The 12926-nt window shown below is 49.4% G+C and overlaps 5 protein-coding genes across 5 annotated transcripts; 2 read left to right on the top strand and 3 right to left on the bottom strand.

Moving 5' to 3' along the window:
* Positions 1 to 3780: 3780 nt before the first annotated feature.
* On the top strand, positions 3781 to 4346 carry MYCFIDRAFT_127113 (uncharacterized protein; the record flags this gene model as incomplete). The annotated part of the gene is made up of 3 exons (XM_007922527.1): positions 3781 to 3845; positions 3921 to 4217; positions 4277 to 4346. Coding segments are annotated over 3 exons (432 nt in total), but the record flags the coding sequence as incomplete, so codon positions are not given.
* Positions 4347 to 6945: 2599 nt separating this feature from the next.
* On the bottom strand, positions 6946 to 7703 carry MYCFIDRAFT_84224 (uncharacterized protein; the record flags this gene model as incomplete). The annotated part of the gene is made up of 5 exons (XM_007922384.1): positions 6946 to 7126; positions 7205 to 7250; positions 7410 to 7478; positions 7528 to 7552; positions 7605 to 7703. 5 exons carry the CDS (start codon positions 7701 to 7703, stop codon positions 6946 to 6948), a joined length of 420 nt encoding a protein of 139 aa, XP_007920575.1.
* Positions 7704 to 7717: 14 nt separating this feature from the next.
* Positions 7718 to 8686, bottom strand: MYCFIDRAFT_209442 (uncharacterized protein). Its single transcript, XM_007922526.1, has 3 exons — positions 8666 to 8686; positions 8482 to 8584; positions 7718 to 8427 (listed from the first exon to the last, which is right to left on the bottom strand). The coding sequence occupies exon 3, from the start codon at positions 8110 to 8112 to the stop codon at positions 7810 to 7812; it is 303 nt and encodes a 100-aa protein (XP_007920717.1). The 5' UTR covers positions 8113 to 8427; positions 8482 to 8584; positions 8666 to 8686; the 3' UTR covers positions 7718 to 7809.
* On the bottom strand, positions 7719 to 11941 carry MYCFIDRAFT_212793 (uncharacterized protein). The gene is made up of 4 exons (XM_007922525.1): positions 9105 to 11941; positions 8666 to 8951; positions 8482 to 8584; positions 7719 to 8432 (listed from the first exon to the last, which is right to left on the bottom strand). The coding sequence occupies exons 1-4, from the start codon at positions 11783 to 11785 to the stop codon at positions 8335 to 8337; spliced, it is 3168 nt and encodes a 1055-aa protein (XP_007920716.1). The 5' UTR covers positions 11786 to 11941; the 3' UTR covers positions 7719 to 8334.
* Positions 11808 to 12180, top strand: MYCFIDRAFT_169041 (uncharacterized protein; the record flags this gene model as incomplete). Its single annotated transcript, XM_007922524.1, has 5 exons — positions 11808 to 11839; positions 11876 to 11990; positions 12025 to 12056; positions 12089 to 12135; positions 12167 to 12180. 5 exons carry the CDS (start codon positions 11808 to 11810, stop codon positions 12178 to 12180), a joined length of 240 nt encoding a protein of 79 aa, XP_007920715.1.
* Positions 12181 to 12926: the final 746 nt, after the last annotated feature.

The following is a 12926-nucleotide window of genomic DNA, read 5'->3' as shown; positions in this document are numbered from 1 at the left end:
TTAAGCTGCTTACTCGCTACGACTATCTAAGCTATCTAATGTAGCGGCGGCAGCGGCGGTAGCAGTCTTATCCTTCTTCTAGGCCGCGACTTGCTTAGCCTTCTTCTCGGCTTTAGCTGCCTCCTAATCGGTATAGATATCCTTAGCAATGCTAATAAGGATAGCGAGCAGCTTATTAAGATTATCCTAGTATTCCTACTCTGCTAACCTAGGTGCAGTCCGTATTAGATTTTCTATGTCGAAGTTTATACTCTTATCCTAAGCGTTATACGACCGAGTAAGCTTAAAGACATCCGATATAGACTATATCAATCTGTCTAGTATATATAGGCTGCCTAGAATACGAAACAATCGATTCTTACGTAGATGCTTTATATCGATCTTCGCTAAGCACTATTTCCTAATACGCGGAAGTGTAAAACCGGGTCTACTGCTAGTACCTAGTAGATTAATCGGCTTAACGCGCTTAATAGGAGGCTAAGGTAGATTACCTATAAGGCTTGGATTATAGACATTATAGTAGTCTTCGTCGGCGACCTATCCGAGCGGATATAGATACTACGATAGATGTTCTCCGTAGTGCTTATTTATTACAACGCGATAGCATCGGCCTACGATTGTTAGTAGCGATATTAAGGAGCAAGAGTAAGAGCTAACACTTACCTAGAATCTTTAGATAGTTATTAAGTGCACCTATAAAGATCTTCGGAATCTTCTTACAAGCCTCTAGCTCCTTCGAGTTCTAATAGTTACCTGCTTTGCCTTTGCCCTTATTGCTAGCAGTCGCGCTAGAAGGACTATCTTCGCTAGTATCTATACTAGCCTCGCTACGTACGTTATCTTCCTAGTTAGATATACTACCTACATCCTTACTAGGAAGCTTATTACATAGTCTACTAGGTCTAGGAGTATAGCGACTACGATCTCTACGAGCGCTACGACCGCGACTACGACTACAACCTCCGCGAGCTCCGCGATCCCGACTACGATTAGCTTGCTCTAGTAGCAGGATAGAGAGCATTCTAGCCTCTAGTAGCATTAGTTTAATATAATCGCTAGCGTAGTATAGAACGAAGATAAAGGTACGAGGGCGATAGAAATGTAGCTTAAGAAAGAATCCCTCCTCTATAATACGGGCTATAAGACGTACAATGCGACCTAACTACTATTAAAGATCTCTAGGGTCTCGAGTAATATTAAACTTCTATTAGTATACGTCGACGATGTCTAGCATATCTAGTCTAATACTAGTAGCTGTTGTCGCCGCTATATATCGGATGTTAGAGTCTAGCTTGCAATATTTATCGTATCGATTATCCTAGTCTAGTTTAGGCATATATATAGTATAGAATAAAATAGTATAGGTTACGTCTATACTAGGACCTATACCTCTATACTAGTATCGCTTTATTAGATCCGGATTGTCCTTAGTTAGATAGAGCAACTAGTTACGAGCGATATCGATAAAGTTATTAATATAGCTACGACTATCGATAAAAACTAGAGACTTGCGTATATTCTAAGGAGTAGCGGACCCGGCGGTAATACTTACCGCACTATCGCTATTAACGACAGCTAGATCTTCGCTATTTCCGATAGCTAGATATGCGACGGCATTGTCGATAACAATGTATAGTATATCGTAGTCGCTAAGGTACTTATAGGGGATAAACTTAATAATATATATTACCTCTAGCCGATCGATACTACTACGGATAACCTTAGTTTCGAATGCGCCGTCTCCTTCTTTACGTAGGCTAGTATACTTCTTAATATATTCTATATATTTATTATCTACTATCGCAAACGTAAGAAGGGTGTTAGTATCGGTACGTAGATAGTCGCGTACTTAGTACACCTAGGAGTACTCGTTCCGGAATCTAGATAGCTCTCCCTACTTATATACTAAGTAACACTTATTAAAGACAATTAGACTAACCCTCTTACGGACGCGCGGGTCGTTTAGTAACGCTAGAAACTAAGGAGATACTATCTGCTTAGGACTAAGAAGGATATACTAGATACGACCCTCGAGAATATTCTTAAACATACTAGGATCGATTTTCTTCGTTTCTATAGAGATATATATAGTATAAAGCAGTCTAGAGGTAGAAGCCGCTATTCGCTCTATAGCTACCGCCTACTTAGCGCCGAGACGATTAAGTAGTATATACTAAATAACAATCTTCCTAGTTATTAGCGCATAGCCCTAGAAAGGCAGACTCTTACCCTCTTCTATACGGGCGATAAATAGTACGTCGTTCTAGCTATAGATTAAGGCGTATAGGACTGCAACCTATAGCATAGTCGGCACGTATCCTATATTAGGGTGCTTTAGATCGAGTATCTTAACTAAACCCTTCTCGATAATTTCTCGCTAGAATTAGACCGTCTCTTTAAACTAGCCTACCTACTATACTAACTTTTAAATACGAGCTATAGATTCTTAATATATCTTATCGATTCTACGGCGGAAATAGCGTAGCAACTCGGAATATAAGCGAGGCAGTATTATTAGTAGAACACCGAAGTCTAGTCGTATCCGAGATACCGCTATACGACCTAGTAAAGGGGCTTAGTCTAGTTCTTGTCGCTCGAGTCGCTTCTTATGCTAGCTTACCTACTTCTCGGCTTCGCGCTTCTAGCGGCGGCGCTGCTTTTCTCTTCCTATAGTATACGCGCACTATCGAGTTTGCTATTATCGTTAGTCTAGCGCTAATCGGCTGTCGCGTCGTAGTTTAATAGATTTAATAGATCTATATAGCGGCGGCGGCGGCAGGAAGATTAAAGATAAAGTTATAAAAGGATATACGGACTATAAGCGGAGCTTGTACGACACACTTAAAGTTTGCAAGCGGGTACTGCTTTTATATGCAGCTGCTTTTATATATAAGACGTCGAAGATCTAGAAGGAGGATTTACTCTACTAAGTAATAGTAAAGTATATAAACAAGAGGTAGTTAAAAGGATAAGCGGAGGTTATAGAGCGTATCTTAAAGAAGGGGCGCGGCTAGTTAAATATTCGAGAAGTATAGTGTTTGTATAACAGTAAACCTAATATAGGTAGGCAAATAGTATAGCTATAACTAGTAATTTATATTTATAGCTTATAACTTTTGCATTTATAAAGCGACGGTATTATTACAAAATGCGATGTTCTTATACTTATTAAAATCTAGGTGCATCTCTATACATTAAAGTCGCTAAAGTATATAGTTGCTAAGCTATTTAGTTAATTTAGTACTAGTTAGTATACCTATAACCGTAACTAAGCCTAGATAGAACGGTTTGTCGTTAGGCGCTTCGCTAGAATAGGAGGAACGACGCTAAACCTAATTAGTTATAGTCCTTCACGTGCTTCCTCTCACATAATACACGAGTATTCTACGAAGCGCCTGAATAGGAGGTAGGGTCGACAGGCCAAGAGCCGTCATCCAGGATCGTTGAAGTCCTGAGGCAGAAACATAAATGCCAAGCCGCGCTAGTGCGAAGCCCACGATTTCCAAAAGTCGGTCGTCCACCTGCGATCCTCAGCGACCATCGTCAACCTCATCCGCCCAACGACCGACAACATGGCTGACGCAGAATACGTGAGTCCTCACAGCAAACAATCTCCAGAAATTCCTACTGACTATCATCTAGAACGCCGAGGAGGCTGCCGGTACGCGCGCACCACATTCGATCAGGCGCTCCTTCGTGGACGTCGTCGAGGGATAAAACCCTGTGGACAGGCCACGAAGGGGTGTTGGGAGTGAGGAACAAAGGCTAATACAATGGCTTCATACAGAGCTCAAGAGAAAGAGAGCGTTCCGCAAGTTCTCTTACCGTGGTATCGACCTGGACGAGTACGTTGGATACATACACCCGCCTTTGCAGCGCAGCGCAGCGCGCATCATCTGCAAATGCTAACTGCCCTTCAGGCTTCTCGACCTCTCTTCTGAGCAGCTCCGCGATGTCGTCCACGCTCGTGCCCGCAGACGATTCAACCGCGGTCTCAAGCGCAAGCCCATGGGTCTGATCAAGAAGCTCCGCAAGGCCAAGCAGGAGGCCAAGCCCAATGAGAAGCCAGACCTCGTCAAGACCCACCTCCGTGACATGATCATTGTCCCAGAGATGATCGGCTCCGTCGTCGGTGTCTACTCTGGAAAGGAGTTCAACCAGGTCGAGATCAAGCCCGAGATGGTTGGTCACTACCTTGGTGAATTCTCGATCTCCTAGTACGTATCCTTCCAAGAAGATGCATACGTCGCGGACATTCATCTGACCGATTCTGCAGCAAGCCAGTCAAGCACGGTCGTCCAGGTATCGGTGCCACCCACTCTTCGCGTTTCATCCCGCTCAAGTAAGCGTGGATCTTTGGAGGAGTTCAGGATGGCAAGGCATGACATTTGAGAGCGCATTGACATTCGGACACATGATCATGATAGTCAAGCAATGAACCGAAATGATACCTCAATCGGCCACTTCGCAACTCACAGTTCACACCCCAGAGCAAGCATAAATTCTCCGCCGCGTTTCTCTTACGGCATCATTTACTTCACCAGAAGAACCTATTCGCGTCTCACGATGTTCCCACGAACACTATCCCCATAACGCAATACCGGAGCGCTTCACGTAAGATCTTCTTCTAGTCTGTCCAGCTCGCCACATCCTGTAGCGTCTTCATACTCAGGCCAATGTCGTGCCAAAAACTGCTGCATATCCAAAGTCTCATTATCCATTCCACCACGGGTCCAGAGTCTTGTCCATCTCAGACCCAGCACCTTTCTAGTGCATGTATGTGAAACTGTCGCAGATACTCCCAAATCCAAAAAATAAGACCCAGTAGGTACTACAACAACAAGTCCATATATCTTCCTCGGTACTTTGTTGTTAATTACTGTTGTTGAGAACTAAAAAAGAAGCGCAGCGAAAGAATCCGTTATCATACCACCCTGCCGCCCATCTTCCGAAGCCTTGAATTCGGCGAACGTAGGTATAGATTTTCCCTCATCATGTGCTAAATCGAGAAACGCAATGGTCAGCAAAGAAAAAAAAACAAATCCCTCTCCATCATATTTTCTTTTTGGGGGGGTTGTTTTCAATCTTACCACTCCTCTTCGCCCTCATATACCGACCCAAAGTCGCCGAATGCGAAGTAGGATCTCTGGAACTCAGTGGGCCGGTTGAAGACGTGATATCCTCATCGAAAGGAAGTGTCACTGGGGCCATTGCGGGTTTGAGGATTGGGTCGTCTGCCTTTAATTTCACTGTCGTGGCGAATTGGACTGCGACTTTGACGTTTCCGTCGTGGTCGTGATGGGTTGAGGAGGCGAATGGGCAGAGTTTGTGGGAGAGGGCGAGTTCTGCGGCTTTGTCGAGGAGGTCGCCGACGGTGATTCCGGTTTTGTTTGTGACTGGTTTGATGTTGGGGCGAGGAGGGGTGGGGGGCATGGATTGATGTTGGGGGAAAGGTGGGAGGGGAGGATTTGGAGGAGGTGGTGGTGGTAGGACTTGGAACGGTGGAGGATGAGGAGCTGGTGCTGGAGGAAGTGCTACAAGAGCTGTTGGGCCTCCGAGAACGTAGTCGTATTCGTAGTGCACATAAGCACAGCAGTGGGGATAGACTTGCATCTCTGTGACGGGCGGATTGCAGATCAACATCCTCCGACATCTGGCGCCGATTGGGGGAGCGCGTTCTTTTCGTGGCCGAACTACTGCGGCGATGACTCGATGTCTGATCTTTTCTCGGTTGAAACCGCCTTGAGGGGCGACGTATGGCATTCGAGCCATGTGGAAACATTTGAAGCCAGGAAGGTGAAAAGGCGAGGTCCATCTTCTTCTGCAGCTGCCGGGACATGTACGGTATCTGTATTTCCGAGTTCTGCTGAAAGGTGTCTCAAGATATCCCGTGGCATTTGGGACGAGGTGGAGTTTTCTGGCTAGTATGACTGAGTTCTCGATGGCATCGAACATGGTTTTGTCGACTTGTTGAACGATGAGAAGTTCTCGTCTCCCTAGAAAGGTCAAGATGCGCTCGAGAAGCTCGGGAACGTCAAAGACTCGTCTCGCTGCACCGGCCGTTGCTCGTCTCTCATTGAAAAGGTGCGTGCCGACCATCTTGGCCCAGAATTGACGGAGACCAGCACTTGCGGCTGCTATATTGGCAGCATGTTCAGCCACTTCTTGAGCAGTAACAGCGGAAGAGCATATGCTTGTCAGCTTTTGAGAAGCTTCCTCTAGTTGGTTCTGAAAGGCGAGTGCCTCTCTGATGTCTGCTGTCTTTTTGCTTCGTGTTGCTTCGTGCCATGCTGCAGAGGTCGGATGCAAAACGTTTGGTGGATCGCCATCTTGTGTTCCTGGTCGATATGGAAAGTCGAAGTCATCATGATATGCACGTCTACCCATGATGATGAGCACGGTTGACGATTGTGTTGTGGAGCGTGAGATGTGCTCGATGGAGTCAAGTTTTAATTGTTCGTAGTGAATAGAAGGGTAGTATGTCACAGAAGTGAGGTGACGAAGCTGGACAAAGAGGCTAGCTATCGCTGGGCGGTGGGCGGTGGGCGGCCTCAAAGTCGGGTATCAGCCCACGCTGCCATACGTGCTACCTGCGGAACTACGGAACGTGCATGAACGGATCAGCTGACAACCACAGGATCGAAACAGGAACAAGATGACGAGTAACGAGCTGTTTTCTGTTTTCTGTTTTCTGATTGCTATTTGTTTTCAGTGCTCGTTAATATCCGCAGCGGAATTGGAGGCAAACGCCGCTCGCTCCGCAGTGAGACTCAACGAACAAACAACGACCAAACCCATCTCATCTGCAAAGAAAAGGTCCAGAATCCACATATCAGCATCTGAGCCTGCCTAGTATCTGCCTTCTCCACGTAACCCGTCCTTCCTCTACTCCAGCCTTCCAAGTTCACCACACTATCCTCCATCCATCCATCCATCCTCCCTCCATCACCCCGTCTCCGCACAGAGGTTAAGCGTCAAAGTAACCTTCCCATCCTTACAATTATGATTCTTCGCCTCATACCCCACCGCCTCACCACAAGAATTTTCCGAATCGTCATTCGGCGACGTGACATTGAAGTGTTTGGGAGGATAAGGCTGGCCGTCATAAGAGCTGACCGACCACCACCTGCGAAGCGAAGATGTGTCAGTTCAGCTGCGTTTGCATTGCCATATGAATGACATGACGTTCATGTGCGAGACTTACAGCTCTCCGTCGACGGTTGAGTAGCCCAGGATGAGTTTTGGGGTGCCTAAGAAGGATGAGGAGTGAGTTGAGTGTTGACCAGTTGAGTCGAGTTGGAGTCGAGTTACCTTCTACCCAATATGTGTTTGCTTTTGTGATTCCAAGGCTGTCTTTATGGCTGTCAGTGATGCGTCGTCGTTGCCATTTTGATCATGCTCCGACTTACTGCCCTTGCCCACAATCTCGGTGATGTAGGCGACTCCAGAATTGAGGGCCCAGGTACCGTTGCTGTTCCCTAGGCGAAATCAGTTCGTCTGCTTTTGTCGTAGCGTTGCGACGCATACAAGTGCCATTGATTTCTGTAATCCACTGTTCTGCTTTTTAGTCTAGATCTATCAGGCTAGCAACATCAATCACCTACGTGCTTTTCCAAGCAGTAATTGTTGACCAGGACCTGCGAAGCACCAGCAGATACGGCCAGCGTGAGGAAAACCAGCTTTGCTTTCTTGAAGAGCTGCATCTTGGGCTTCATGTAGCGAGCGACAATCTATGTGCTGTTATTTTCCCCGGCAGGTAGAAGGCGAAGGGTGAGTGTATCTAATGCAATTTGACGAAACGACCAGCCTTTAAAGACCCGAGACTCCTGTCTTGCCTGGTCGCACCAAAGCTGTCGTATAGTCCGCAGCTTCCCCGCCGCCATGGCAGTGGAATATGAAACGTGGTTCAATACATATCTTGTCGAGCGTACACAGTTTCAAGAATGCTGTGGTTGCATTCAGCGGAATCTTCTTTAGAGCTTGATCGTGTGCCTTGCAGCTGACCTCGAATGCCTTGCATATCCTGCGAATATCCTGATATCTGGGGCTACCACGAACGCACACGTCAACCTTTTGAGGCCCACCTCGTCCTCCCTCTGGTCCGCGTAGCATCACGAGCGGTCGAAAAACCTGAGCTCGCGGCCGGCATCATGACAGATGCGCTTCGAAAGGGCAAATAGATTCTCCCAAATCCAGGTAAGCTGCGGACTGTACTATCCAGCTCTTGCGCTTCCTGTGCCTGTGTTCTATAGCCCGCTGTGCAATGATTGTCCCCATTTGCTTAGAACCTCGCCCTCTTGTGGACAAGTCGGCAGCCCAGTCTTGCGTGCGGATTTAGCTCTTCGTGATCGCGATCGTACATGTGCTGATGTGGAAGTCATGGCGCACTTTAGCCTTGCTTGGCTTTAGCAGCGGTTTGCGAGGCCTCTGCTCTGTTGTTAGTCTTGCAGTGGCACAATGACAATTCAAGCAATGGCGTACCTCTCCGTGTAGCGTCTTCCAATAAGGGTGTATCCACAGCAGCGGCTGGCAGGTGCACGTATCGCACCACGCTGCCTCGAATGAAGACATTCTTGACAGAACTCTGTAACGTTTGTGTCCGTCAGTACTTGTTTGCAAGTCGCAGACTACTGTAACATGTGCCTGTGGAATTTGATGAACTCACCAAGTGCGGATAGCTCATTTCATCAACCACAGATATGTCGTCCAGCTTGATATTGAGATACTGGTCCACGCTCTTCAATGTGCCGCGGATCGAAATGTCATTTTTGAGCTCTACGGTCACCTCGTGGTTCACCAGAGTTTTGAAGAAGCTGAAGAAGAGCATGTCGACGAGTAAGAGGCGATCGGCGTTTATTGTAGAGTCTGGAGCATCGAGGTTGGACTTTGGAAAGTTGAAGTTGCAGCGTAGAGAGTTTGCTTGCTTGAGCTTCACCTCGATCACGTGATATCTGAGAACTGCCAAAAATGCATCGGCCTATTGTCCAAGAACAATCTGAGACGAGGATTTGACCACGAGTTGGATCTCAAAGATAGTTACAGTCAATATTAATATAGTTATAGGCTATTCAGTGTTCTTTCAATCGTTCACACAACACGCTCACAAATCCTTGCGGGCCCAGCCAACCAAGCACTTCCAAGAAGCGTTTCCCTTACCGCCTTGGTCCAAAGCTCTTGCAACTTCATCAAGAAGTCGCTCCTCGCTGCGACCCATCTCGCTGTTGAGCTTCAGCATCCATTGCTCCCACATTCTGCCACCCACAAGACCAGTCATGGCGCGAACGTCCTTCGTGCTGCCAGTGAGCGGAGCCTGAAAGTCTGTAACAGTACCGTCGACAGAGATGGTGCGCTCGCCGCCCGCAGTGGTCGCCTTGCCAGAGTCGCACCAGCGTGGCACGACATCTGCAACAGGGAGAACCATCCAGGCACGCTTAATGTCGCAAAAGCCTGCTCGCTTCAAGCGTGGTAGGAAGCTCTTGCCGGAACATGGCTCATAGCCTCGAGTCTTCAGGTTGAAGGCAAACTCGACGCCCAGCGCTTGACTGGCAGCATCTGGGTGGACGAGCTCAGCGTCCAGAAGATCGAATTCGAGATACCCACCAGGCTTCAAAATGCGGAGGCATTCTCGGAGTGTGAGGTCCCACTCATCAGCAGCGCTGCCCTTTGGCCAGATCGTCTTCAGGTGAGCGTAGAGATTTCGGGCGGAGATGACATCGAAATAGTTGTTCTCAAACGGCAGCTCCCAAAGCTTGGGCGACGCGACCACGTGGTGATTGCCGGGACCGTCAAGCGAGGATGACAGAACGTGTGCTTCGGCGTCAGTGGAGACAGTGGTGTAGACAGCAGCGTCGGGATGTTCCTGAGCTACGGACCATGCCCAGCTGCAGTGAACCTGGCCAGCGAGGTCGAGAACTTGAACATCTTTGCGTCCTTTGAAGGTTTGTACGATTGGGCTGGTGAGGAGCTTTCCGCCGTTGACCTCGCGCTGCGCAGCAATATGCCACGATGAAGACTGAATCTGGTCCAAGGCTTGCCTCTCACGGTCCGCCTGTGCGATAAGCTCCTTTCTCTCGTCTTCTGGAGCAGTAGGTAGGAACGAAGACACTGGGCGTTGAGGTGCTGGTCGCTCCGCCTGGGTGATCTCGAATTTACCTGAAAGCTGCCGAGCGTGCTGCTTCGCAAGGCTGACACGCTTGACCTGTTCAGCTTCGGCTCGAGCTTGTCTGTGCTCAAAGACATCGCGAGCACGCCGAGAGCGTTTTGTGTGACGCCAAGCTTCCCAGAAGGTGCCGTCGTGGATTGGAGAAATGCGGCGATCTTCGGCAGTGCTTGCTTGAGAAGGCTCAGCAGCGGTCTTGTCTTCAGCAAAGCGGACTGACTTCTTGCTCGGAGAGGATTCATCAAACGCAGGGCGCTCCTGATCTGGAGTTCTCGGTGTGACGTCTGCAATGTTTCTAAAGCTGGCTACTACCTCGTCCTCCTCGCAAATGGCAGTCATGTATGCGTCCTGGGCAAAAAGCCAGAGTTGAGTTCGATCAATGTTGGCATTGGCGTTTTCCAGAAGCACATCCTGGTATGTCTCGTCAATCTCATCGACCTCATTGATGACGTCGGTCGGAGAAAAGACGACCTTACGAGCTGTGATAGGGTCTTGTGCGCTTGTCGGTGACGCGATAGCGATCACATGCTCAACGGGATTCTCGGGTCGCTGGTTCCATGGCACATTATAGAATGAAGCTGCGGTGCTTGTAGGCAGAGACGAGTGGCGAACGGGGCGAAAGGGAACTCCGTAGAACTCTGATGCAGTGCTAGTATTCGGCGTCACTTCAGAGCCTGCCCATGTCTTGCGAGCCATGGTCGAGTCGAGCGAAGCAAAGAATCCTCCGGGAGATGGCACGGATAGGGCGGATAGCTCATCATCGGCATCATCTGCGTTTGGTGGAGCCAGGTTGCTGGTATCAATCCTGAAGCATCCAGTGATTGGTGGCGAGTCAACGATCTCCTTCATCTCTGCCCTTGCCTCATCTGGGATTTCGATGACAGTCTGCTGCGCCTGGCTGTCCCCCTCCCCACTGATTTGTCGGAGCAAGTTGATGGCCGATGGGTCTAGCTGAAGTGGCGGTCGCCATGCAGACTCGACATCGGTGACTTCAGAGACATCCGGAGTCGATGGGCAGCTTGACCTCGCAAGCTCTTCAGAGGTCTGACTGCCATCAAGTGAAGGTGTTGAGGAGGTGCTGGGTACGCGAAGGTTGCGATTTTGCAACTGAGCAAGGATGGACGGGGAGAGATTGACTTGCAGAGGTGGTGAGAGCGCGGATGCTGACTTGAGTTTCTCGATTGTGGGCCACTGTGCAGGCGATGGGATGATGATTGAAGGGAAACGCGACTTGGTCTCTTTCTTGCCAACGCGGCGCTTGACCGAAGTTGAGAGCTTGATTGGCACCTCCTCGGATTCACTTTCGGTGATGTCGTACAATTCGTCAAAGCTTTCCGAGCTGCGCTTGCTCCACAGCGAGCTCTGATCAGAGTCGGAATCGGCGCTCGAGCTGCTTAACGACGGACTGCTCTCCAGAGTGGTGTACGTCGCGCTCGCCTTGGGTGTGGGAAAGTCGTCGCTCAAGGGCGAGGTGACTTGATTCCGAGCTTGAAGCCTCTGTGGTGGGGCTCGTCTGAGCGAGACTTGCGGTGCGTCTTCGATTACTGTATTACGGTATGCTTCGCCCTTGCGAGCCGGCGCAGAGGGCGTGAATGCCACAGGGCATAATGTGGTCGAATGGTTCATTTTTGTCGGGTGTCCAGGGTATATGCAAACGATAGTGGCTCCGACCTGCGGTGAGTATGCTCGAGACCTCGATCAACGAAGTGTGTGTAGGGAGAAAGCGGAAACGAAAGCGACAAAGGAGAGGGCGAAATGGAACGCACACACGAACAGAGAGAACAGGCGGCAGATCGAGTTGGGAGAGTCAGCAGACTGGCCAGCACCAGAGGTCCTTATAATACAGGCCTTTGGACACACGGCAGGGCCTCAACGTGGTCAAGGCTGGCGCTACGCCGTGAGCCTCGTCGAAGGCCGTTGGTAGCACAGCCGGAGGCAGATGCGTCGTGTGCTGTCGAATCACCTCCAGAAGCTGGGTGCAAGCGCTCAGCATTCGATGCACTGCAGAGTGCGGCGGCTAATGTCAGCCAATCGTTCCCTTCCGACGACGCTGCAGTGCATGGCTGCCGTCATGGCGGTACTGTATCAGAAGATACTGTGCGACTGTGAAGACTTCCAGAACACGATTGCACGTCCGCGCGACTCGGGAGATTGTGTTGTGCATGATGCAGCAGCAGCAGCAGAAGAAGTCATCGCGAGGGAACTGCAATGCACATTCGAACCGGGATCGGCAGGCGCGCATCGGCCCGGTGGGGAAGGAAGGAAGCTTGAGCACGACGTTGAATTCGCTGCAACACATTCTCGTTCTGCTGACTTTGCAGTCGTAACCTATTTCTATCTTCTGACGTGTACAGCCGAGAAAGGACATCCTCTGGCTTCGGACACCTCACAGAAAATGGCTCCGGCTGCCATCATCGCACCCTCCATCTTGAGCGCGGACTTTGGCGCACTCGGCCAAGCATGTTCAGACACGATCAAGCAGGGTGCTGACTGGTTGCACGTGGACATCATGGATGGCCATTTCGTGCCTAACATGACTTTCGGAGCACCCGTCGTGACCAAGATCCGGACACATGTGGATCGCCCGAAGGAAGCTCTTGGAAAGGGGACTTTCGACTGCCACATGATGATTGCTGAGGTATGCATTCAACGTTCGTAGGCATCGACGACCTCCAGGCCACACTGCTGACCGGCGCAGTAGCCAAAGAAATGGGTTAAGGATTTCCAAAAGGCAGGATGCGATCTTTATTGCTTCCATTACGAAGCA

Source organism: Pseudocercospora fijiensis, assembly GCF_000340215.1.
Source record: "Pseudocercospora fijiensis CIRAD86 unplaced genomic scaffold MYCFIscaffold_1, whole genome shotgun sequence".
NCBI lineage: Eukaryota > Fungi > Ascomycota > Dothideomycetes > Mycosphaerellales > Mycosphaerellaceae > Pseudocercospora > Pseudocercospora fijiensis.
The sequence above is the reverse complement of the archived record's forward strand: the minus strand, read 5'-3'. Positions and strand labels throughout refer to the sequence as shown.

Coding starts and splice junctions, on each gene's coding strand:
- MYCFIDRAFT_209442 (XM_007922526.1), bottom strand. CDS start 8,112: ATGCTACGCGGACCAGAGGGAGGACGAGGTGGGCCTCAAAAGGTTGAC.
- MYCFIDRAFT_212793 (XM_007922525.1), bottom strand. CDS start 11,785: ATGAACCATTCGACCACATTATGCCCTGTGGCATTCACGCCCTCTGCG. Junction 8,585..8,665: donor AAATGAGCTATCCGCACTTG/GTGAGTTCATCA, acceptor CAAACGTTACAG/AGTTCTGTCAAGAATGTCTT. Junction 8,433..8,481: donor GGAAGACGCTACACGGAGAG/GTACGCCATTGC, acceptor GACTAACAACAG/AGCAGAGGCCTCGCAAACCG.